Source organism: Hetaerina americana, unplaced genomic scaffold (assembly GCF_022747635.1).
Source record: "Hetaerina americana unplaced genomic scaffold, ioHetAmer1.1.p SCAF_65, whole genome shotgun sequence".
Classification (NCBI taxonomy): domain Eukaryota; kingdom Metazoa; phylum Arthropoda; class Insecta; order Odonata; family Calopterygidae; genus Hetaerina; species Hetaerina americana.
Genome location: NW_027287261.1, coordinates 230,556 through 257,865, shown reverse-complemented (window position 1 = coordinate 257,865; position 27,310 = coordinate 230,556). Strand labels below are relative to the sequence as shown.

At 34.9% G+C, this 27,310-nt stretch overlaps 1 protein-coding gene across 1 annotated transcript; it reads right to left on the bottom strand.

Annotated features, from left to right (window-relative positions):
* Positions 1 to 1,047: 1,047 nt before the first annotated feature.
* Positions 1,048 to 21,909, bottom strand: Vps52 (vacuolar protein sorting 52). The gene is made up of 13 exons (XM_071594641.1): positions 21,640 to 21,909; positions 21,468 to 21,560; positions 20,698 to 20,873; positions 18,192 to 18,289; positions 13,732 to 13,885; positions 13,454 to 13,586; positions 12,760 to 12,954; positions 12,394 to 12,549; positions 10,050 to 10,204; positions 9,758 to 9,842; positions 5,785 to 5,997; positions 5,429 to 5,606; positions 1,048 to 1,474 (listed from the first exon to the last, which is right to left on the bottom strand). Exons 1-13 carry the CDS (start codon positions 21,778 to 21,780, stop codon positions 1,227 to 1,229), a joined length of 2,025 nt encoding a protein of 674 aa, XP_071450742.1. The 5' UTR covers positions 21,781 to 21,909; the 3' UTR covers positions 1,048 to 1,226.
* Between the last annotated feature and the right edge of the window lie 5,401 nt (positions 21,910 to 27,310).

Sequence of the window (27,310 nt, the reverse complement as noted above, 5' to 3'; positions counted from 1 at the left end):
GAACTCATTAAAAAGGACTTTTTATTCCCTTTGCATCCCTCCTCCTAGACATGCTGCAGTTGCTCATAAAAAACCGAAGATAACCCACCCAAACCATCCCCCCACTCCCTCCTTCTGACCATTGCACCTGATCCCTCATTTTTATCTCTTCCTCTTCAATCTCACACCACCACTCCTTGTTCTTTTTCCCATTCCCAACCAGAACCTCTGGACAAATTATAAAAATATGTATGTGCCATGTACCCTTAGCCCTGAAGACATTTCAGCATAGTGACCTAATATGACCAAAACATATTATCTGTAGAATACAACATATATTACTTTCCTATCACCATTTCAATTCAAGCTTAGCTCTAGGTATTTCATAGTTAACTCTTAGTTTAACAAAATATTCATTACTGTGAATTTTTTATGTTTTATTGAAACTATACTTTGTTATCCTTCTTGATCTCCTGGAAATTCATAAAACATGTGTATCCATCAGACCCATGTCGTAGTTGTACCAACTAATATAGCTGCACCAACAATAAAACTCTCACCTCATATGAAATCTCTACTTTAGGAATTCATCCAAATGCAGAGAGAAACATTCCAAAGATTTCTGCGACGAACTCTCACATGAAATTCCTTCTCTCAAAACACCTTAGTATCATTTGATGCCACTAACCTCTTTACCAGTATGTGTGTTTTTGAAAGCAGGGAAAAAGGTCAAAAAAGTGCTTAGATATTCAGGAGCTCAAACCCAATTCTGTAATGAATTTGCAAACTTACTCACCTAAACTTATGTAGAACAGAACTATTTTGAATTTAACAGAGAATACCACCCACAAAGGGAATGGTTGGCAATGGGTTCACCCCTATTGTATGTTTCTGTGAATGGTTTTCAGGGCATTTGCACCAACATAACATAACTTGAACATAATATAATTACTCTGTTGGTTAAGAAACAATACTGTAAATAAAAAACAACCCTTTCTTTTGCAATTATTTCAATCATTCATGTGAACCATTCTAATCAATTCAAACTGTATTCAGGTAGTAGTACATATACTGACAATAGTAAAAAATCAATGATTTAGACAATAGTTTGTATTTCACTGTCACATAATAATTTAGTACATACAGATAACATTTAACATATATTCCACAAAATGGAATCCATATATTAACATTATAATAACAAACGCTTGAAATTAATTGCAATTGGTGCATTTTTGAACAGGATATTAAAATGAAGGGTTATACCTTTTCATTTCAACCAATATTTGATGACTGTTCGTAAGATGGTCACGAGCAACAGAGGGAAAGAGCCGCTGGAAACGAAAATGATATTCAATTATACGAGAAAGGGCAAGTTGATGTATCACTGATTCTCTTTCAAGAGAGGGAAATATTCCTTGTACTTTCTTTTTCAAAGCCTCTAATGCTGGTTTCCAATTCTTTGAGAAATAGTCTGCTAATGCCACAGCTTTACCTGTAAAATTACAAAGAATGAGGAATTAAATTCTGTTTCATCGTAATAGATGGACATAATTCAAATGGAACTTCGAGTGTAACCTCTACATCTGCACCAATGGCATTTATTTGTAACTTTGTAAATGCCGTTTAATCATCCCTAGCAATAAATTTTTCACACTGGTTTTTCACTTAACTGATTGATTACCAAATGACATACATAAATAAAAAATAACTTTTGTTTTTCACATTTGGGAGAAAATGGCTTAATAGGAGAAAAACCAACTGATCCATAAAATCATTAGTTATATCATTTCATAAGATAAACTGGAAAATGAAATACAAATAGAATTTAAAGTTAATTTTATAAAATTGCATGTTAATGCATAAAAGAAACTATTGATTTAATTTCATTGAAAATTTCAATTTGAAATTTTTAAATCTACCTGGATATTCCATCGCCGATGTATTTTGCCGTTCAAAGCATAGAAATGGAGGTGTATTGGTTCTAGTTTCACAGTGTGTGCGCCTTTTCCCAACCTGTTTCTCACAGGATTTTCTCAATGAAGAGTTGTCCTTCGAGTCCTGTGTCGTGGGTCTCAGTGTAAATAATGTCGCATATCATTTATTATCTATCTATCGTTCTCCCTCGAGTGATTTTAGTGTTTTTCTTAACAAACTTGCCGAACTATTAGAGCTAATTCATGATGCTATACCAAAACCTAATTTAATTATAACTGGGGACTTTAATTGTGATTTCGCAAGTAATTCCAAAGCCAAACAGGAATTCTTAGATATCCTTACCTCTTTCAACATTTGTGTTACTAATACCGAACCCACTAGGGTAAACGGCCTTTCCTCTACTATTATAGACAATATCTTAACAAACATTGATTTGGGAAAAGTAAATACTGAAGTAATCAAATCCCACATATCAGATCACTATCCTCTTCTATGCAAGATTTTAATTTCTTCTCCTAGTCACTGCAAAAAAATTTATAAAAGGCAGTTTACAGAGCAAAACTTTATTATCTTCAATTATATGTTGAAGTCCCATGATTGGTCTGATTTATACCAACTCAGATCCTACAATGACTCATTTGAGTATTTTTATTCTTCATATCAATATTACTTTGACATTTGTTTTCCATTGGTCTCCCACAAAACTAGAAACTTGTCCTTAAATACTAGAAACCATTGGGTCACCGATGAAATACGATGCCTCTCGAAAAAAATGAAGGAGTTAGCTATCTCTTATAAAAATAAATGTAACTCGATAGACTGCTTGGAGTATAGAACACTGAAAAAAATGTACCGTCAAAAGTTACAACTGGCTAAAAAAACATTTAACAACTGTAGAATTCTCAATGCCGATAACAAATCTAAAGAAATTTGGAATATTATAAAGGAAGCTAAGTGTTCTATCAATAATCATCATGATTTCAAATTACAGGACTCCACCGGTAATGTTATTTCTGATTACTCTCAAATGGCATCCAACTTAAATGACTTCTACTTGTCCCACCAGACTACTACAAATACTCCAATTCCTGTTAATTATCCTCTAATCCCAAGCCTGTCTAATTCATTGTACCTGCTTCCTTGTACTGAACTGGAACTGATGAACATCATTAAAAAATTCCCTAACAAAAGTAGTCCTGGTACAGATGGTATCCCAGGGATTGTGATAAAAAAATCAATTAATTCTATCAAGGAACAGATACTCTTCCTAATTAATAAATCCCTACAACTTGGTGTTTTTCCTGATGCCATTAAAATTGCCAAAGTTGTACCACTTTATAAAGGGAAAGGTAGTGAGCAGGATATGAATTCTTACCGTCCAATATCTTTATTAAACCAGATAGGGAAACTATTTGAAAAGGTCTTCCATAATCGACTTACATCATTTCTTGAATCTTTTAATCTCTTGTCTGGCTCACAGAATGGTTTTAGGAAATGCAGATCTACATCTACAGCTACCTATCACCTCGTAAACCTAATACTTTCAAATCTTGATAATAGAATTGAAACCTTGGGACTATTCTTCGATTTTTCCAAGGCTTTTGACCTAGTTAATCATCAGTTACTCTTGTCCAAATTAGGACACTATGGCATCAGAGGTATCCCTTATAACTGGATCAAATCTTACCTCAGCGCAAGGCACCAACAGGTTATTTTGTCAAAGAACGGTACTAATTTTACTTCTCCTAGTAAAGAAGTTACATTAGGTGTACCCCAAGGCTCAGTCTTGGGCCCTATCCTATTTTTACTTTACATTAATGACTTACCAAAGGTTCTGCAGTCAGTTCCAGGAGCCGAGCCAATTTTATATGCTGATGACACTAACGTAATTGTATCAGCACCATCGTTAAACAACTTGACCTTGACAGCAGCTAGAGTTTCCGAACTTCTTTGTGAATGGTGTTCACAAAATTCTCTGAAACTCAACCCTGACAAGTCTGGACTCATATACTTCTCTAATAAAAATAAAGCCCCTGCTTCATTGGCCATTGACCTAGGGGGAACGTGTGTACCTCAAATTTCTAGATCCAAGTTTTTGGGAGTTGTTATAAATAAAAATTTATCATGGGATGAACACATATGCAATCTTCGTAGCAGGTTAAATTCCATTTGCTTTCTTATTAGAAGTATTAGGAAATCTGTAAGCCTTGATATCTTACTTTCAATTTATTACGGAGAATTTTATTCTTTAATTATCTATAGTATTCTGTTCTGGGGTTCTTCCCCTCATTCTGATTCAATTTTTAAAGCTCAAAAATGTTTAATACGATTAATATGCAATGCTCCCTACAATGCACCTTGTCTTTCCTTCTTCAAAAGGTTAAATATTCTGACTGTTCCATGTATTTACATTTATGTCGTATGCATTTTTGCTAAAAGTAATATATCCAATTATATGACAAATGACAACGTTCATTGCCACCACACCAGAGCCTGCAGAGACCTGCATCAAACTTATTGCAGGACTTTAAATACATCCCTGGGGCCTAAATCAATGGGCCTTCTTGCACTGAACAGGCTCCCTTACGATTTTAAGTACGTAAAGGATCCAGTCCTGTTCAAAAAGAAATTAATATCATTTTTAAGGAAAGAACAGTTTTATTCTGTAATGGAATTCATGGAGAAAAAATAACCATACTGAATATGGAATATATTTTATGCAAAAAATTTATTATTGTGTCATGCTTTTCTGAATTTCATCATTGTTTAACATCTATATGTACATATGACGTGTCCTATACACTTATCTGATGTATCTATTACACTGTGTCAGTGTCTTCTGGGCAAATAAAGATTATTATTATTATTATTATTATTATTCATTGTGGATCAAGATAACACCTGTGATTCATACTAATGTTTAGTTGATATGGAGATCATCAAAGGAATCCATTTCAAGGAAAATATAATTGAGGGAAAAATGATTAGTAAGAGGAAAAAGGAAACTTAAATATGATGATACATCACAAATTGCCTGTTAAATTGATAAGAGACTTTACTTTGATAACTTTAAAGCACAAGGGATGGAGAGCTGAGAAATTAAGACAATTCTCATTTTTTATTCAAGTCTTACTATACACAAAATTGCTTACTTTTCCCAGGAATGATAAACTTTCTCGAGTTGAACATTGGTCACTTGGATTGTTTTCCAGTTTAACATTTGAATGACAACTTTCCTTGAAGATTACAGAGAGTTTAATAATTCTTCATGGGAAGCCTTATCTTCATTAGAAAATAAGCGAGTGTCTCTATATTATTAAGCGTGTAGATATATTTATAATCTTAATATCATGTATGTTCTTTATAATTATTTTTTACATTAATACAATGAATGATATGTTCCCAGAGATCACAAAATAATATAATGTCCTCTTTTGAAAATTTTAACAAATTTTAAATCGAACGTCCCCTGCAAGTTATATTAATTATTGAATATCTTGGTTGAACTTGCCTTCTTGGAGCCTAAGCTGATCAACTTTGCCTTTTGTCTGGAGCTCCTCAGCATTGAGGACAAATTGCATAAACTCTCCAAAATAAGGGTCCAAAATATCTTTCACATATTCATAACTTTGTTGATTCAACAATCTTTGAAATGACTCAACTTCTGGAGAATCCTCACGAGTCCATTCCTAAAAACATCAATAAATTTCATCTATCATGCCATTGCAAACAAAAAAGGAACCATTTAGTTACCTGAATAATACTATTAACTTTGGATTACACAGATTAAAGTAATTTCTCAAAGCAATGTACATGCAATTAACCCAACTTAATACGTAAATGTAATTTTTAATGTATTTTAATTACCATTAAGACACCCAATACCATGTCATAGTTATTGATGAGGAATATGTTTTGCTCTTCCCTCTTTGAAAAAACAGATGCCATTTTAAGCATGAAGCACTGGACCTCATCTCTTAGCTCACGTACATCCACCAACATGCTCTTGGTTAGCTCACTTGGAAATGTTTCACTGAGCCCAATAAGAGCAGAACTGAACTCAGCATACCGCCTCGTGATCTAAAATCATAAAAGTTCAAGAGAAAAAATAAGAAAGAGAAGTTTGACATTTAATTTCTTAATCGAAGATCTATAATTAAGCCCTGATAGAAAAATAAATTGAAGCAAATGATAATAGAATTTGATTTTTCTTCCATTTGGTCAAATATAACATAAAAGAATCAAAAACAGAATGGGTAACTTCAATAGATAGGTACTAAAATATATCCTCGTTAATACATATGTATTCGCTTAAGACAGATTTTGGGACAGTATGAATTCAAATTATGGACACAGAAATATAAGCCACCATTTGAGTTTAATGCGAATTTTGGCTGGTGCAAACTGCCAACAAACTTCTTGATCCCATGGTTCAGTTTTCTCACTAAATGCAAACAATTTTTACCTGCTCCCTACAAGTGAAGATAGCCAAGGCTTGACTACGACAAAAGTAATGTTTCAAATTTGGAAGAAGAGCAGGGATGTTTCAGTCCAACGATTTATATAATTTTGCCCCTACATATTCCAACCTCTTATGTCGGAACTCGTATTTGGCCTTGCTTTTACCTTCCTAATGCACATCATTACTCTACCCCCTCTCTCTTAAACACCATTTGGTAAATCTTCTGCCGGGAAGAAAATCATTTTTAGTGAGAAAAGGGGCCAACATATTTAAAAACCATTTTGGAACCCAACTCATTATTTTATCCTTTGATTGCTTTGGCAGTGTGTAATTATACTTTTTAAGAAAGAAACAGGTCATTAGAGTTAGGGCATGCACCAATAAAAACATGTGTTACCATTTTGGAACCCAACTCATTATTTTATCATTTGATTGCTTTGGCAGTGTGTAATTATACTTTTTAAGAACGAAACAGGTCATTAGACTTAGGGCATGCACCAATAAAAACATGTGTTACGTTGGTGAGTTTGTGAATGTTCTTGAGAGTCAGTGTAAGAGCTAGTCTAATTTTTGCACTGCATAAATATACTCGTATATGCACTGCATAAGATTTTCATTCAGGCATTTCATTAACTTTTTAAATAGTACCCTTCCAATAGTTGATAGTAGTAAAGATAGTTGTTGGGAGATGACTGGACATATATATGTCACTAGTGTCATAGTAGATAGGCAGATATTTGGCAGAGTTAGGATTTTTAGGGAATGACAGATGGGCGAAGAGAAACCCATCATCAGCATTAGCCTCATGAAGTTTTGTATTCCTCCCACTCCCCCCAGCTACCATACACTCTTAAATGATTGCTTTTCACCTCACCCCAAATAACCTCAATGCCTCCACCGTTAGTTGGAGGCATTGAGGTTATTTGGGGTGAGACTTGACTACTCCTATTCTCTCTCCCCTAAGAGGAAAGATCTGTGCTAACAGTTGGAGATAAGTCGGGTAAGATAATATTGGATACAAAAAAGATCAAAGGGAGATGGAAGGAATATATAGAAGAACTGCATGGTAAAGAACTTAGGCCAAAAAGATTAGACATAGAAAGGGAACATGATGTAGAGGAAGATAGCTTTGGTCCAGGCATACTCAACGATGAGATAGAAAGGGCATTACAGGAGATGAAATGAAATAAGGCCTTGGGGGTTGAAAAAATTCCTGCAGAACTACTGAATGTTTAAAAAAATGTGGGAGGAAGACTCTATATGGACTGATTCGTAGTATCTATGACGAAAGAATCTGGTCAGAAGATTTTGTGAGATTAGTGTTAGTTCCTATTCCGAAAAAGGTAAAGGCTACATCATGTGGGGACTACAGAATGATAAGTTTGATATCCCATAAAGCTAAAGTTGTTCTCAGGATCATCAACAGAAAGATAGAGAGTAGGGCAAATGATTACTTAGGGGATGACCAGTTTGGGTTTAGGAACATGAGAGGTACGGGGGATGCCATTGCAGTAATGATATCACTAATTGAGAGGAATATAGAATACAATCAGGACCTTTTTGCCTGTTTTGTAGATTGCAAAGTGTTGGGTAGCATGAATTGGGAAAAACTAATGAGTATATTGCAGAAAATAGTGATAGATTGGAGAGACAGGAGGCTAATCTGTAACCTGTACATGTCTACGACTGCTCAGGTGTGAGTGGGGGACGGAAAGTCCACATGGGCAGCGTTAGGAGTAATAATAGTAATAAGTATAAGGAGAAGAATTGCAGCGTAGGCATTTGATATGAAGTGTAGTTAGGTATGGCATGAAAATGTGGTCACTGAAGCAGGATGATACAAGTAGATTGGATGCTTTTGAAATGTGGGTGTGGAGAAGGATGGAGAAAGTGAAATGGACCAGAAGGAAAACAAATGAAGTGGTGGTGGGCAAGGAGAGGGGCATTTTCCATATGAACTCTTTCCTTTCGCTATGAAGGAAGACTTGCCGCTTGGGCTAACTTAATTTTAGTTATCTTTCTAGGGCTGTATATACTACGTAATTAATCCCAGTCTTACAATTGCTAGTGATTGCAGGGAGTATTACTGAGTATAATATGTCCAATGTAGTGAGATTACTACAATGGTTTAGGAGATTTACTTAGTTCCCTTGTGCAAAAATATGTATGTTGGTATGACTGAAAAATCCATAGCCTCACAGGGTGGTAGATAGTTGTGGGCTATGTCTCCGTGGACCAAGTTCAGTTAAGTGGCATTCAGCTGTTCTAGACACCCTCCAACCTGAATTGAGTTAAGCTTTTGTTATTTAGAATTTTCTCAAGAAAATTACCCATGGAGAAGAAAATCATATACAACGATGTTTAGGCTTGAAATCATCAATTTTGCAAAAGAAAAAGGAAATCATGAGGTTGCCAGGATTTATCCATTAATATTTTAAATCAAAGTTACGTTATAGTTGGGAAAAGAGGATGATGTCTGGTATGAAAGACTACACAGAATCAGGAAGGAATAAAAGAGTGTCTAATGAAGAATAAGCAGGTGGATCCTGGAAAGTTGGCAGGGTGTCAGAGTGACTTGCGTAAAAAATAACTTTGAAAAAGCTTTAGGCAATATTTCAACGCCAGTGCCAGAAGATGAGGAAGAGTTAACTTCAGAGAGTGAACTCGGTGATGTGCCTGAAGAGATAATAAATTCACTTGATTCATTTAATTGTGACGAATTTCTTGGATTCGAGTGATATACCTATTCTATCATATATTTAAACGTACATGTAAATAATACGTACTCTCCATACATGTGAAGTACTACGTATTAGCTTATATGAAGTATAGAAATTTATGTTTCTTCTTTTTCTCAGGAATTTATGAGATGAAATAATTATAACAGTAGCAGATCTGTTTAAAATAGAATGCAGTAGAATAGACATGCTTCCAGACTAATTTATTTTCATGAGACTCTTCTTTAAATTATGGTGTACATAGGTATGTAAATGTTTGGATTTTTCCAATTTTCATTATATAACATGCATCATCATTATTTCGATCATCTGAATATTTTTGTAAAGATAACATGCACGTTATCGATGGGAAACTATGGTACATTGAAGGCTGTCATTTAAAATATACAGTCATATTACACTCAAAAAAGTTATTTTCAGTTCTATTGCCCACTATCTATGCTTCTGATAAAATAATATCAATTCTACAAAATACCAGGCTTTTTCCATTTTTCAAGGATGGCTGGCCAACCTGAGAATACTTTACATGGAGATTATGACAATAAAAGATTTTTGTTTAACACAATCAACAATTAAATCACATTCTCTAACTATTTATCAGTACAGATATTACTACAAATATCAAGTAAAAATAACTTACATAATGTGGTCTCATCACCCGGTTAAATTTCTCTGTTCCGAAATTTCTGACACTCTTAATATGGAGCTCTAGGACATATTTAAACCTGAAAAACCATTTTAATATTCATTACATTGATTCTACAAATGTATCAACATCTTAGAATATCCAAAATGAGAAATGTGAGCCCTGATATAATCATTGATAGAGATTATATAGTTAGTTATGTTAGTAAATCATTCAGTATTTTTTCACAAAGCATTGCTAATTCAACACTAATTATATTTAGCAAGTACAACTTATCATGCATTACCTGGGTTGTAATACATTGATCAAATCATCTGAATATTTTGCTAGAGCAGGTACCCCTCTCTTCTGGCTTAATATCAAATACCTCAGGACGAGTTGAGCACAAAGAAATAAGGCAATAGCATCATAACACTCTGCTACATAACCCTCCAGGTTCCTCTGTTTGATTAAAATGAGATGTTAGAATCATTAATACTTTTTCTAACGATAATTACATAAATCTCTATTCTATTTACTTGAAAATAGTTGAGTGCTGTTGTAATTTCCATAAGCTTTACAAATATTATAGATGTGTATACCATACATATTTTTTGCAATTCAAACTTGAAAATACACAGTTTTTCAAAGCCCATTTGCAGCATTGTGCATTAATAAAATAGCAACCTCTAAATTAAATCATTTGAAATTTCAATGCAATAATTTAAAAGTGTACCTTAACTTCCTTAATCACTTGGGAAGACATTGATGGATTTGGGTTAGAATCCTGGTCAAGGCTTTTCCACTTTAAAATTGTTGCATTTTAATTCACATTAGTGGATGACTCAGTTGAAAGTTACTATCGCAACATCTACCTCAGTTTCTTAGCATTTGAAATTTTTTAATGAAAGGATACAAAAATAAAATTACAGCTTTGATCTGTATTATTTAATCAAAAATAAGGACCACCTAAAAATTATTACAAAACCATGGAAATTGGTTGGTGTAAGAGGCCATGAAACTCAAGAGTGCCTGTAAGTAATTATGAGGAAACCTCTACGTAATTATGTACCTGTGTTAAGTACATTCAGAAAATGATTTTTCATCAACACTATAGGAATCTATGAACCATGTAAGAAAAATGTTCACACCTGGCAGGAGATTCCTAGATAGTATCCAATGAGGAGTATTGTGTATTTTGTCTGGAATCATTTTTATTAATTTTTCCAAAGGATAGTATATATGCCTCACTCCAAACTAGTCACCAGCATTGCCATTAATTGGCGAATGAAATTTTTGTTTTAAAATTTCAAAAGGAACATGATCTCATGACTTGGTATAGCTACTTGTTATCGTGTAAGGTATCAATTAATATTTAAATTCAGTGTTAGCATAAGGATGAAACCTCAAGCTGTGTGCAGTTTAGATATTGTTATTTCTGGGCCAATACTAACCCTTTGTGAGGGGTCACAATAGTGCATTAGACTAGGAGACCAGAATTAATATTATATAATTGGAATAAATTAAATGAGTTAAAAGCCATGTCATTAACTACCAGTAATAGTGAACTATTAACCGTGGCTCCATCAATGTTGCATCACATAAGGCTCATCTGCTAAGCTGCTCTAATCTCTAGACTATGGATATCTCTGTAGACCACTGAGTCATCAGCAAATAAGTATATCTTACAATTAACTATGGAGTTTATGTCGTTAACATAAAGAAAGAATAAATAAGGTCCGATGGCACTTCCCTCGAGAACACCTGATGTGACTTCTACTGCATTAGAACTAACATCATCTATGACTACACTTTGTACACAACCATTCAATAAGTATTTAAGCCAGAGAATAACAACTTTAGCCCTTATATCAGAGGTATATAGGTCAGGACTCTGCCTAAGGAATGAAGAAGCACAGAACATAGAACTGAGAGTCAAATTATTTCAAGATTAAAACGGATTGAAGATATTTTGTTCAATAAAGGAGAAAATATCAGAATTTCCAACTTGACCTGTTAGTTAAACTGGAGTATTATATATGGAGGCATATTACAAACAATGAATTCATTTAGATAATATTTATTTTTGTCACATTTAAACATTCTGTAGATGCCAGTGAAATGTATTGAAAGGTATGCTACTAATTTTTAGTGATAGGATGACTGTTTTATGCTCTGTTGACAAAACCACTTCTTTCAAAGGGTGAGAAAATATCTGTACTTCCAATCTTTTTGACATTTCGAGACATTTGATGACATTTCGAGATATCAGCATGCAGGTCTGTACATACTCATGAACACTTTATTCTTTCCTCTTGAGGTGGAATCAGCGTAAATTCTAATTATGTAAAGGATCATGACATAAAAACTATAAACACTAATTTTAAAAGTTACCCTAAATAATTCCCAATTAAAACCTCAACATTGGTTCAACTACAACTGATGCCTTTATGGTATCATAGGAGCAGTAAGGAAATTTTCCATTTCATTACTTTTGAATTCATTAATGTTAATTACAATTCAAAACAGACCAAAGAGTGTTTCTAATTTCTTCATAGTAAGTACTAAACTTAACATATTTTTATTGCCATACAATAGAGCATTTTTTTTCTTCCACTTTCTAACTTCATGTATGGCAAATGAATACTTACTTTAAGCAATGCTAAACATCGGCCCATAATTTGATGGAAAAGGTCCTGGGCAGAAGAGTCGGTCACAAGAAAAAACTCCTTAATGAACAAGTACTCCCTGCATGAGTTGTCCACCAATGCATAGTGCTCACTCCGAAACAAAGCCTCGAATGGGTACTAAATAAAAGAATATTTCAGCATCTTAAAATACAAACTTTTGGAGTATTCAAAAAGTATAGAAGGTTATTGAAAATACCAAAGAACCAGTGTACTAAGTTTTTGCAAAAATTCAACAATGGATTACGAAGTACAAAACATTATGAATGCCATCCTACCATTTAAAACATTTGCTCTTGGCTGGATATTATTTCAAAGAAGAAAAATAACCTTTTGAGAAGCCACAGCATGAGGTACAATTGCAGGATCTTCCAGCTGGGAGGTTAAAACATCGCCTCTCTTCCCCATGGAGAATAGAGTACCCTGAGTGCGCAGAGGGGCACGGTGACCAAATAGGCTGACCCCCCCACGGCTATTTCCTTCCTCGACACCCATTAAATCTTCTTTGGAAGCTACTTCTTCATACTAAGTAAATGAAAGCAGAGGTAATGCAACAAAATGAATATAAATATTTTATTGTAAAATCTTACATGGAATATTTTTTCCATATCACTCGGAAACAGAGCCTTATGATTAACTCAAATATTTATGTGTTGTAATAATAAATAATAGTACAAAAAAGAGGTGAACTTTGAGCTAGAAATTGCTTCCTTCCGTTTTTTCATACTTTTCACAATTCCCTGATAATGAAGATCATTTTTCAATAACAACTCAAAGTACATATTTTTGCCACTTCAGCCAAAATATTTCTTAGATGAAAAATACCCACACCACAAAGTGGTAACTTAGGCCTTTATTAATAGGGGGTTCAAGTTGTTTTAGCACAATAAGAAACTCCAAATGTATAAATGAGTGAATGGTAAGTAAATAACTGCATAATCAGTACAGAAAGTACAACATTTATAACAAATATACAGATTATATGTTTCTAAGATGCATACTCTTCACTATATCTTCAACTAACCTGCAGCTTCATCAACCGGGATGAATAAGATTTGAAGTATGAATAGTAAATTTTACTCATTGTATCAACATATTCACATAAAACTTCCTCAGCAACATGACGCTCATTAGACATTAGGAACTGGTAGAAAAATCTAAAAATAAAAAAATATGTATCAGTGAATATTAACCACATAGTCGTGAATATTAACTAAATTAATGTGACATTGTTATTATTATGCTATATTATAATTGAAAACATGGATTTTATCAGATAAAAGTGGCTATTTGAGCACTTACTTGTATTTCAGCAGTGTATTTTGTGTGACCTGATAATTTGCCATTGGTTTACGAAATTTATATATTTGCTCAAGTAAATAAACCCGTACTTTGGAAATAGCTTTCAACTGAAGATTTTCTAAAACACCCCTTACATCCTGGCATGAACGAGCATCTGAAAATTAAAGAAGCACATCATTAGGAGTAATATTACATATCCAAATGTGAAGAGTTATGAATTAATCCAAAGGTATAAAATAAATATGCTCTAATAAAGACTAACAGAAGAGTACTGAATTTAATTAAGGTATGACAATGAACTAGAAATTTAGACAATAATCTCATTTCCCTTTATATCAGTAGCTTAATACAATGTACGAGGGTCATCCGGAAAGTAGTACCCGTTCGTGAAATAAAGACACAAAAGTAAATATTAACAAACATAAAAAATTTTATTTGAAAGAGGATACTTTAAACTACTTCTCAACATAATCTCCAAGCAAATTAAGGCGTCATAACGTGTGACAAGTTTCTGTATTCCTGCTGCATAGTCCTTCGCCGCCAGCTCATTGAGATACGCGAGGGACCCATCTTGCACAAATTTTTGCATAATGCAGATGGTGTTTAACAATTTCATGAACAATTGTTCGAGAAACATTGGGAAAATGCTCACAGATGTCATCAATTGTGACGCGCCGATCGTTCCTCACGAATTCGTCAACTGAGCTCACCAGTTGGTCTGTAATGACAGACGGTCTCTCCGAACGCTCATCGTCGTGTGTGTTCCCCCTCCCCATGTTGAAGTTGCGACACCACCGCCGAACAGACGACTCGTCCATTACATTGTCTCCATACACCTCCTTTAATTGGCGATGAATTACACATGGGCGAACGTTTCTTGCATTGAGGAATTTAATCACTGCCCTCACTTCACAACTGGCGGCGTTCTCAATTTTTTTAAACATTGTAAACAATCACAGAAACAACACAGGCAATGCTAGCGTCACGCAACTTGGCTCAGAGAAGGCAGACAAGCCACTGAAGCTATCTGACCTCGTCCAGCGGCTACTCACGTCGTCAGCACTTCATGCGGCACGAACGGGTACTACTTTCCGGATGACCCTCGTAACTCTTACTGAGATACATACACACGATAACAATTATTACAAAATCAAAATATTTCCTCCCATGCTGACACAATTCTTTCATTATTACAAAAATAAATACATAAGAATCTCTTGGAATCAGTACATTTTATCATCATTAGAAAGTAATAACTTCCACCATAAGTTCTAAAGATTATTTTGTTAAGTATAAATCACTCAAATTAGAATTACAGAAGTTGTGTTCAATAAATAATGCGAATTTGAGTTACTTGCAATGAATTTTATTTATCTGTCTACATCAATGTTATGGGGCATGGTAGGCCAAGCAGAGAGCATTGGACTACTGACCATAGGGTCTGGGTTTGACTCACAGGCATGCCTCTCTGGGCACCCTTGGTTCCAACCAAGCTGTGTGATTTTTTGGGTACCAGATCTTCCTGGGAAACCATTAATGGCACAGGGAAAGGAACTGGCCCCCCTAATCTGATGTGTGACTTTCACATGCTGTGAGGCTTGGCACTGGGTTAACTCTGCTATTACCAACCACACCAACCTTTGGGTTAATTGCCGTGTTCATGGTTTTTTATGTCAACGTTATCCCCTTTTAAGTTGTCCAAATCAGATGTTATACACTTATGCCAGCACTTTTTCCAATCCCTGAAACGCTTCTGGAACTCGATCTTTGTTAAAGCCTTTAGCTCTCTCAGTGATGCATTTTTAATCTCATCTACAAGATTTGTATAAAAAATATCGGTGACAATTTTTTCCTTACGTAAGCATGATGACCCGAATTCAGACTCTGTGTGCATAATTGCTGATAGCATTGGCATTGACAAGATGACAGTGCACACCATTATCACTGAAACTTTGGTGATGCAAAAATCTGAGTTAAACTTCTCCTGATGGTCTTGACGGATGACCAAAAACAGGGTTGCGTCTGCTTGTGAAGACATGCAACGGCATCATGATGATTCCCCAACACTCTTTCAGTCCCGACTTGACACCAGCAGACTATTTCCCATTCCCAAAAGTGAAATCCTCCCTCTATGGACAATACCATGAGACCCTAAGTGCCATCAAAGAAGCTTGCACACGTACCCTTGAGGACCTTCTGGGATCCACCTACCAGGGAGCCTTCAAGTCATGGAAAAGCTGCTGGCATCCCTGCAGATGCTCCAGGGATGTACTTGGAAGAATTGTAAGGCATTGTAGCAATATCTGAAATATCTATTTTCAGAACCTTTTCCCAATACTTTTTATACAAACCATGTATGCTTGTAAAATGATGACCCTTTAAGGTTCTTTTTCTCAGGAACAGAAATGGGTTATACGGGACCTGTATGGTAAATACAGAGGCTAGGGCATCATTACAGTACTGTTTTTAGCCAAAGATTTACAAAAAGCAGAGTAGTGTGAGCAGGTGCAAAGTCATGAATTGTTTTGCCACAAATACGGGCATGTTTTTCATATTGCTTCACACAAATGGCATTGAACTGGTAAGTAGTGATTTTAATTGATCATTTGACCTTTTGGGAAGAACTCACGGTGCACTATGAACTTTATGAAATATCAAAATTCCCATTACTTTTTGAACACATCTTATATTACGTCAATTTTCATCTTAACTCCATTGGAAATGATTTCAGATTGAGGTCAATTATTCCACTTAAATATTTGAGACAACATGCTCATGTCTGCAATACTCAAAATTAAGGGTTCACTTCTTCATAGTGTGTTTCAATTCATTATAGTAGTGAATTGGCAAAACCCAATAAATATGTGAACTGAGGCCATTAAAACTTTATTTTGGAAAATTTAGTCTACATCGATTTTGTCCCCTTCAAAGTACTCTCCATTCGTTACCATGCACTTATTCCATCTTCTTTTCCACTGTTTAGAGCACCCTCGGAAGTCCTCGGCAGTTCAGTTTTTTAGTTTCCTTGCGATTCCTTGCTTTATTGTGTCCACATTTTCCCAGTGATGTACCCTCATCGCATTTATGCATTTTGGAAATAGGAAAAAGTTGCATGGGGGTGATATCTGGCAAATAAAGAGGATGATCAAAGATAATGATTGAATTTTTTGCCAGAACATGGCGAACAATCAATGCTGAATGTGCAGGTGCACTGCTATGGTGAAGGATCCATCCATCATGCTCGGTTAAAATAGTGTGCACTGTTGATGTTCATAAATTCAGTTCATCAGCTATCATTCGGACAGTTTTTCGACGATCGGTGAGGGCAACGGATCGCACAGGATCAATGTTGTCGTTGACACAGGTGGTTGAAGGTTGTCCTGGCCTTCCATCATCCATGGCATCTTGTCGGCCATCATTATAATGCTTAATCCACTTGAAAACGGATGTTTTCTTCAAAGCATTATCACCCTAAAAATGCTGCCAACATTTTAGTAATTTCTTAATAAGTTTTACCGCACAGCACGAAAAAACTTGATGTTGATTCGTTGCTCCCTGATTCAATCAATTTCCATTTCCAACAAACATCATTCAGCAACAAGTTAACACAACACACAAAATATAACTAACCCTAATCAAAAAATGAAAGATAAAACATCCAATCTAAGACAATTGTTTCCTTTCTCTTCATTAAGAGTAGCAAGGCAGGCAAAATTCATGTGCCAGTAGTAGTGAAACAATGAAGTAAGAGACATATTCTTAAAAATGTTTGATTCAGTGGCAATAGTAGCCTGTATTACACAGGTGGGAAGTGATCTTTCCAATTTGAACTTGCCATGGGTTGAAAGATGCATTTATGAATTAGAGTGATGTTTCACAAGAAGCATTGGAGTAGAGGAGGAAACGCTGTCTTATCATTGCAAAGGCCCCAAAGAATGCTCTGATGCACAGTTTTGTCTCTTTACATACTTACTGGATGGAATGACCTTGATACCTTACAGAGATGGAGAGATTACAAAGTCATGGGCACCTCACCCAAGGACTCATTGCATTAAAAAGTTAGCAGGAGAGCATGATCTTCTTTTACCAACCCATTAAAATGTATAATGATCTTCATATTTCCAAGATGTAAAATGTGGACTGATTGGTCTATGAATGCCTCTTCCACAAAAAGTTTACCCTTATTAACTTAGCAACACTGCTATTTGATTCCTTTTCAATCTTCTTTTTTTTATCAGGGCATCATCAACTAAAATCATGGACTTTAAACAGATTTTCACGCAACATAGTGTCACAATGTTTTTTACTTTGGCAAAGCCATATCATCACCATCACATTAAAACCAATATTTTTTTCTACCAAGCGGAAACAATTTAATAACAGATTGATGTTTACATAATATGCAAAAGTGATCCCTTAAATTTGTCCTAATAATTACATTTAGAATAAAATAATGTTACCTCGAAAGCTTTGTGTTTTCACAAAGTTAATTTTCTCACTTAGCAGCTGAAGTTGGACCATGAAGTCTTTCTCAGTCACAGGAGTATCGAGAATGTGCCTATGAGAAAAAAAGCATCATATATAACATATCCACATATGTAACATCAAATATTACAAAGCCCTTTTTGTTTAAACAAAATAAATATTTCGTCTGCTATGACCTAGTTTTTCAGTTTGGAATGATGTCTGTGCTGCAAAACATGTGGTATACAAAATGCCGATTGAATGGCTGTCTTGGGGTAAAATTTTGCTGTAAACACAATATGTCAACATGTGTCATTAGCAGCCATGAAACTGTCTTTCATATACAAATAGCAAACATTTATTGACTTAATAATATTAAGAAAATTAAAATCACAACTGGTCTTGGGGTGGGACTAGCATAAATTTTAAATTGCTTAAAATGTTTACAAATTTTCTAATGCTAACAGATATCAGTCCACTATGCTCAGTGGATCCTAATACCTACAACCCCCTTCCACTATCGTTAAAACAAAAAAATCACAACTTTTTACGCTATAATATTTAAAAATACTATTCCATGTTAAGTTAAAAAAGAATTACAATTATAAACTGAATATTAACTTTATTCCCACAGGTTGATTTGTTTGATGGTCCCTTTTTAACTTAATATGGTCAGTTGTCCTGCATCACTAGTCGTTTTTGCCATTTTTTTCATTTAGTGTTCCCTCAGTTCTAACTGAAGACCATATGATCTGGTTTTTAAACATCTTGCAGTTTTCCATCTCAAGCATTTTGAATTTTTATAACCTAAGATCCTCGCCTGTGGAATAAGTGAAGAATTTTATTCGAGAGGAAGACTGAATACCTGGAATTGATCAATTGAATTTGGATGTGTAGTGAGCCTGTACAGAATTATTCCTAAATTGGGCCTCCTGATATATCGTTATGAGGAACCACTAATGGGTAGCATGAATGAGTGCAAGTGAGTCTCCACCTTAAAATTAATTCTCTCACAAACAGCCACAGGTCTGCAAGTATGTGTTCTTGTATAGCTGTGATGTGTTTGTAAATGAATTGATTGCTGTTATTGAATTAATTCCCTCACAAACTGGGATAAGAAGAAGGTGAGCACACATTTACTAAGTTACTTGAATACATACTTTGAATAACAAAAAAATTATTTCATCATGATTGGTTCCAAGCATTCTGACTTCCAAAAGTTTCCTGTTGTAATTTTAACATTGCTCTGGTTATACATCTATAAAACTGGTTATATTTTAATCTATTGCTTATTCATTTTGTACTGCACCATGAGGAGGGAGAAGAGAATCCATAAAGAGTCACATTAATTTAATTCATAGGGATTGCTCATGGCCAAAATTATAGCTATCCTGAACTTAGTGGTAGGAGGCATCACTTTGTGGAAACGATTCCTACCGAGAAAGAAATTATTTGGTTCTCCCACACACATTTTATTAAACATGACCTAGGTTTCAACTAAAGACAACAAGTGATCATCAGGTGAATATGCATTTAGCTTCACTCCCAAGAATTACAAAACCAAATTGAAAATAATTCTCTTTATTTGACTTGTAAAGATACCAAAGCTTTTAAAAAGAACAGCATAACAACAGCCTTTTATAATAAAGGCAACTAAGGTAATCCAAAATCAAGGACAAAATTCCCAATATGGAAAAGAGTTTATAAGCTGCACTGTGAGTGTTCTGTCATTTACATTGGACGAACAAGGAAGAAATTTCAAGAATGCGTGCAAGAACATTATTCCTCTTTCAGAAACAAAAATCTTCCTCCCATTTTACCAGATATTACCTATTTCCAGAATCTACCAGATAATAAATACATAAATGGCTTTAGACTTGAAATTACACATTTAGGGAGAAAGGGATAACAGTTATTGACTTGATATATTCTTCCTTCCCCCTCTCCTAGACCTCCTGCTGTTCCACAGACCCTCTCCTCCCTGACTGTATGCCCATAACCACCCCCTCTGTATATTACCAATGCCTTCTGTATTTCACCTGATGATGACTTAGTAAGTTGAAACCAGGAAACAAGGTTGTGTGTAGTCAAATTTATGCGGAAGAAAAAAGCATTTTCTTTCTCAGTAAAGCAATTCTGCTGAACTCAAAGCTAGTGCTCGCCTTGTTCTTGGATCTATACCGTGGCCCTTTAATTCTGCTATTACAATTTCTCAAGTATTGCCACGTCTGATATAAATACAAGAGCAAGATAAATTTATTTCTCACTCCAATTACAGATCATCATTGTTTTTTGGTAAACATGATTGAAAAGAAGAAGTTAGATTGAAATTCTGGAGTTTTTATTATATTTTTTAATCATATCGACGGCAGATCAATACCCCATTTAACTCATCAGGGTATATTAAAGCTGTAACTATTGTTATATCAACAAAATTTAAAAAAAGGAAAATCAATAAATTTCTCCAGTTGATAAGGTTATGTTAAAATAGTCCACACTTACGACATAAGAGATTCTGAGACAGCCATTTCATCTATGAATTGAGACAACTGTCCCCTTATTCCTTGGCGGTTGTGAAGTCGTTGACTCATTGCTACAGATTTCTGTTGCAAGGACATTATTTCACAGCTGATACTTCCAAGGTCAGATTGGAAAGTTAACAGCATTGACTCCATGCGCTACAGTTAAAATATAAATACATGTCAATATCGTCAACTTGGTGCCAATTGATTAAAACACTATCACTATAGATAGGTTTGAGTTGTGAGCATTTTGCAGATTCACACATTTTGGATAGGAGTTAATTTTTTCCCCCAGGGAGAGAAGAATATCACAAGCAAGGACTTAATCAAGGCTATCCCGAAGAAGCATCAGCATTTGAAACTTAGACCCTCTCAGCAGCAGCCAAACACACTTACTTAATACACCACCCACAATGAATTCCACAAAGCTCGAAAGCACAAGACAAGATAAGATTTTATAAAATAACTGGGGTATTAACATTGAAATGAAATGTAACTTAATAATTTAACATCAAGGATTGGCACGGGGACGAAATAAACTCTATGCTAAACAAGTATACAAGAAAGTTGCTTCTTTTTACAATATAATATCTGATGATAAAGGGCAATGAATCCCTGGTCTTAGATTAATTCAATTTCGGCTGTAGCTCGATTGTGTACTCGTTTGAATTATTATTATTTGCACTGAAATATTCCTTGGCCCACGTCAATAATCTATTAATATTATAATTAATTAAATATATCACTAACCTCCAGAATATTGTCACAGGCTGCTATTTGGTTGTGAAGACTTGCAATGTTTTGGCTCTCCTTCACATAGTCCTTGATCGATTTATTTTCTACCTATGAACGTTGAAAGTCGTAACGGCCAATCATGAATAAAATAACGCCTTCATGCATGCACATAACTTCATTTACTTACCTGCTTTAATTCCTTTTCTATTTGCTTCGAATACTGTCTCAAATCGGTGCCAGTTTTAACAATTTCTTGAACAACTTCATCCTCTAAATTCTGTTGAAGCTGGCAATCAATTTCGTCCAATAAATCACTTTCTTCTTCCATATTACACGCCCTCAATGCACACTTAACTGTCTAACCACATCGACAGACTAAATGACAGACAACATTGCGGAACGCGTACGGTTGATGTTAGCCTGATGTTTGCACGATTGAAAGATTTGCAATTGGCTAGTGTCCGCGAGCCAAATTCAATTGTTGAAAGCTTAGAACACAGAATATGACCAGAAAGTTCTCATTTCATTTGATTCTATATACATATTTTCAGTTTTTTGGATTCCAAATAAAGCCTAAAGGCGCCAAACTTAAAAGCATAATCGCGGATATGGTGGTCATTGAGGCCACGCACTTAAATTTTGCATTCCATATACACACCATTTCATCACCTTTGGTTGAGCGTTTCGGATGAGCGCTAAAAGTATGCAGTTGCGTTGGAAACACACCTTAATAATACCTTCTTCGGACAGTGAAAATTTGCCTTTCTTACAATGGTACTCACCCTGATGGTACTGACATTCGTGAATGAGGCGTCGTAGATACCCATTAGGGAAATTGCGTAAAAAACTGTTCAAGCATTCTCTGATTTTGAGAATACATAATTAATAATTCCAGAATGACGTGAACATAATATAAAGTGATCCTAATAAATATAATGTACAAAATTAAATCATTATTCATTAACCATTACTTAATTATAAGTTAGAAAAAACATAAACAAACAAATGCCGATACACGCAGTTACGAATTTTTGAAGTTCGTTACATGTAGTGCGAAAAATATGGTTTACGGATTTCTAGCTTAACCGCATTATTAGATTGAATTCCTTGTTCATAATATTCGTGATTATAGACTACGTTTCTTCGGTTATAGAGCGTTTTATTAAATTGACTCCAATGGAGAGGATAACAGAGGAAATACATCGAATTTTATTATTTGCTCCCGTTCCTGGTCAAGAGGACTTACAATGTGTGTTGGGAAACATAATACAATCTGATCTGGGCCAACATAATTCTCTTAACTCCTACAAATTAAAGATACTAAAGTGCAGGTTGTCAATAAAACAAATAAACAGCCATTGTATATTTGTTATAAAATTAATATATTTTATTCGGACAACTAATAAACATCAATTTTTTCATCAATCCATAGAATGCTAATATTTTCTGAACCAAGAATTATTGCATCTCCAGTTCATGGAATGGACTGCCAAGTATATGTCATTATGTCAAAAGATTTTTACAAAAGTGGAAAAGTGCAGCATCATTTAGAAAAAATTGGAATTCGTGTAAGTGCTGGGGTGGTTCATCATTCGAAATAAAGTCTAACAATAGTTGTAGTTAACAGCAGTTTTTCAAGAGTTAAATACAAATACTTAGCATTTCTCAGAGTGAATTTATTATTATGTCAGGGCATAGGAGCCTTGCCCATAATCCTATGTGAGACACCAACCTTGGGATTAGTTTTACTTTCTTAATTATTGCACTGGCAAATTTCCTATGCTTTGCCCAGGATTTTTATTATTTTTCAATATATTTTACATTATATTTACATCTTTTAGTCAATCTTTACTGATCTTGTAAATGTACCTAATTTATTCCTGGGAGACTGGTATTACTCTATAATAATTAAGTGGTTCATTGCCTTTAGAGCATCAAAAAAGGTACTCATTCTTGACTCAGCTTTGCGGTTAGTATAGAGAAAATATTTAATAATCCTTTGTACATTTACTGTGATAAATTGAAAATTACACAAAATTAGCAATGTTCTTCATCCCTCACAAATTTATGCCCTCTAGTGTTACATTCGGTAGTTCAACATTTTCTTGTGACAATATAACAACTATGATGCCAATCGACAGGAATTAAAAGTTCTTACTTAACATTTATATTAATAATGTGCATGGAAGAACTGTCTATTAGGGCAACACAGTGAATGCCATTAATAGTTGACCAGTAATCAAGGAAAAACACTCGAGGAACCATGAAGATTGGGTTTGGTAATGATTTTTGCCAACATAATAACTTTTAATTGTACTGGACAGGATTCTGCTGATATTCCTCACTAAATCATAAGGACCACTCATGGTATAGGCATTCAATTATTTTATGCACATATTTCCTTGAAATCACTTCCCATATATTTGAGCATTCATTCCCTAAGACTTTCCATGGATAGAATTTCCCTTGCTATCATTTTCAGTGTGATAACAATTGAGAAACTGCACAGAAACAATATGAAAGTCTCAGAAATGTTCCAGTTTCAGAGAAATTCTTCATCAAGCATTACACCAACTCAATAAATCGCTCGTAAAAATCGAGATATTTTCTCCCAAGCATGATATTAGCCCTTTCTTGTGGTTATATAATAATATTAAGATATCCAAATTAGTAAAGGGAACCAATTGAAAATCTTTTAATTCATTATTTTTTCTGATTGGAGCGGGAGGGAAAGGCTTAAATAATCTGATAATGCCATTCTTCTACCCCCTACCCATGTATTCCCCATGTTTACTTACCATATGTGCCATCTATCATAAACTGAACTGCCCAGGAAAATCAATCAAATATTAATTCATTCAATGGTTTAAGTTCTATTTCTATCTCAAGCCCCTTCCCTTCCACCTACATCTGAGATGTTTCACTTTTTAGGGAGACTCTGCAATCTCTAGCTCCAAAATTTGATTATGTATAGTGAAGTTCTCACTCCACTTTGACATTTCCTCTCTTGATAATTAGCTCCCCACATCTTCACCACCAATTTCCTCCTCGACTTTAAACTATTTTCTATTAGAAAAAATACCTTCTTCTTTTCAAGTTAAATTAATTGTTTTAAGTGCACTGGTAAAAAAAACAGAGAGTTGGAAAAAGCATGGGAAGGGACAATCTCTCCAAAGAATATTTATTGGTACAACATTGTCTCACTATGATACAGAATAATTGAGCAAAAGGTAGAAGGGTGTGTATAATGTGTACAGAAGAGGTGGGAATTTAGTAATCTAACTTAGGGAAGTGATGAGAGATAAGTCATATAGATGGCGGAGCCATTGACTGTGGTATAAAAGGGAGAGAAGGATAAGGTGTCTGTGCTTATGCTTTCAAGGTCAGTCGGACTGAGGTGAAGGAGTGGGGAAATATTTGTTTGTTGCACAGGTCTAATTTCTAAAAAATCCGTGGAAAAGTATGGCGCTTCTTCCTATGCTATGAATATACAACTTCCATCTCATGAAGAATGGAACCAAAAATTTTATTTAGAAAATTTTTCTTTTTCAAGATATTCACTCCCCTAAACATTATCCAATACATTAATTAGATAATTACTCCTTCCTCGCATAGAGGTAGAAGTCAGTGGGAGAGGCGACTGACAGCTTAGTTCATTTGTGTCATTAAACAAGAGGAGGGTAATTTGGTATGAGTAGGATCTTCAGGGAATCAAGGAAGGGTGGAAAGAGAAACTTGGGATTGGTATTAGCTCACTCTAAACCATAGGTGCCATGTGGTCCACAGTTTAACATCTCATCTGATGGATAGTGTGCTCACCTAAAGTGACATAGCTCTTCAAGTAGGGATGTAGATACCACAAAAAAATGCTGCCACCACTGAGTTTTGATCATAGGTTCTTTGGGTGGAAAGTCAGTACATTAGCTACTGCACCATCTTGATCCCCCTTCCTACATCTCAAACAAATCTTGCTCTTTCCCTCTTCATTGTAGCCTGTCCCCTCCTTCTCCCCTTGCACCGTTTTCTTCATGTGTCCTAACCTTTACCTTCCCCCTCCATGTACTATATACAGCAGCACAGTGCACTAACATTGTATATGCATGTGATCAAGTTGGCAGTAGATTAGAATGCATGAATTCATCAGCTTAAAATATGATTATGTTGATCAAAATAATAATTTACCTTTAAACTTTTTAGGGTGGAAGAAATGTGCGGGTTACCAATTCAGTTTATGAAGCCTGTTTACGATATACGATTCTAGCACGCATTGCCCCTTTGTGGAATCAGGTTGGATCTTATCTTGTTAAAGGAAGAGACTTTTTATTGCTAAGGGAACCACTATATGCTATTACATTTGATGTTATAATGACAGGTACATACTTTAAGTACTGAATCATTTATATAATTGATTCCTTATAAAACTAATTTAAATGTTAAAAACATACTGGAGGAAGATAATATGCAATGATGAGGTGGAACCTGTGTGAGGTGTTTCAGCCACTCAAGTGTCATCCAGTTGGGTGCCTTTCTCATTTGCCATCTGGAGCATGATAACTAGGGTGGCATACCATGTTTTATTTTTTGGGGAGAGAGAATACATGAGAAGAAAAGGAAATGAATTATGCATAAAAAAATGCTGATTCATTCATATCAATTTCTATGCCATTTCATAATTTCTTTCCATCAATAGTCACATCTAAAATTTATGCCCACTTGGATGCAACTTATTTGCAACCCACCCCAAACCACCTCATACCTGTTATGCAACTTGGGTGTTGTCTGAATACACTCAAAAGGAGACAACAGACTTTTGTTTATATTACTTACTTATATGGTTAAGTCATTTTCTTGAATGTCATGGCAACAGTATTCCAGTGAGTGAAAAATTAGTCTTCTGACCAGAGGGTCCAGGTTTGATTATAGATGCCCCCTCTTAACATGGCCATCTGCCAAACTATTTGATTTTGGGATGTCATATTTTCTTGGGAGACCGTGAATGGCACAAGGTGAGGAATTTCACTCCCATCCATGATGGGTGAATATGATACACTAAATGGATAAGTGTGAGGTGAGGCAATACCATTATCCATCAATCTGACCCTTGAGTGGATTACTACAACTGTTGTATATGTAATTGGTTTTGGACAACTTTTTCATTTAAAAACAATCTTTTTCTTTTCCTGACAAAGTTTTCACCAATAGGTATTTCAAAAGGAACCCTAAACCCTGATGTTTCAAACTGACATATGAGTTATTAACTGTCTTTTAGAGCACCAGTTGGAATTTCTCAGGTTGCCTACTCTGCATACTTTATAGACTCAAGAAAGATCTTTAGGAGCAGTTACCCAGTTGGCTGCATCTACTTGTGTTTTAAAAGTTGCATAACTAATGGGATCATCTTCTTTGACTCTTCTAAGGCAGCTCAAAGGCATTATACTTCTCATAGTGTGGAATGAAAATTAAATGGGGCACGAGGGTATTATCACATGGAAGGCAGTAAATTTGCTCATTTCTGCATGACGGATCAGCACAGATTTATGTAGAAACTTATTTTTGGAAATTTGTGTACTAATTGTAATATTTTCACATATCTGAAGCCCTTTCTTATCCTTTTAGTTTGGTGATAATTTTTTTTTGAAATGTGCATCTAGAGTGGGATTTTGGAGTAATCTGGTTCAAGAGGCTAGGCATGATACTGTCATGGCAACGATTCCATTAATCCCAAGTTTTTCTGTTAAAGTAACAAAACCCTGCTAACCTATTACTCTGAGATATTTTTTCCTTCAATATATTTAAGCCTCTCTCTTATCCAATGTTGTAATGCATGGAATGAAGCAAGGCTTTTTTTTTAGAAATTT

What these genes read in the sequence shown, in the direction of transcription:
- Vps52 (XM_071594641.1), bottom strand. Translation starts at nt 21,780, where the DNA reads ATGGAAGAAGAAAGTGATTTATTGGACGAAATTGATTGCCAGCTTCAA. An exon ending in GAAAACACAAAGCTTTCGAG is followed by an intron (nt 13,886 to 18,191) that starts GTAACATTATTT and finishes TTTAATTTTCAG; the next exon opens with ATGCTCGTTCATGCCAGGAT. An exon ending in GGGTGATGAGACCACATTAT is followed by an intron (nt 5,998 to 9,757) that starts GTAAGTTATTTT and finishes TTATGATTTTAG; the next exon opens with ATCACGAGGCGGTATGCTGA.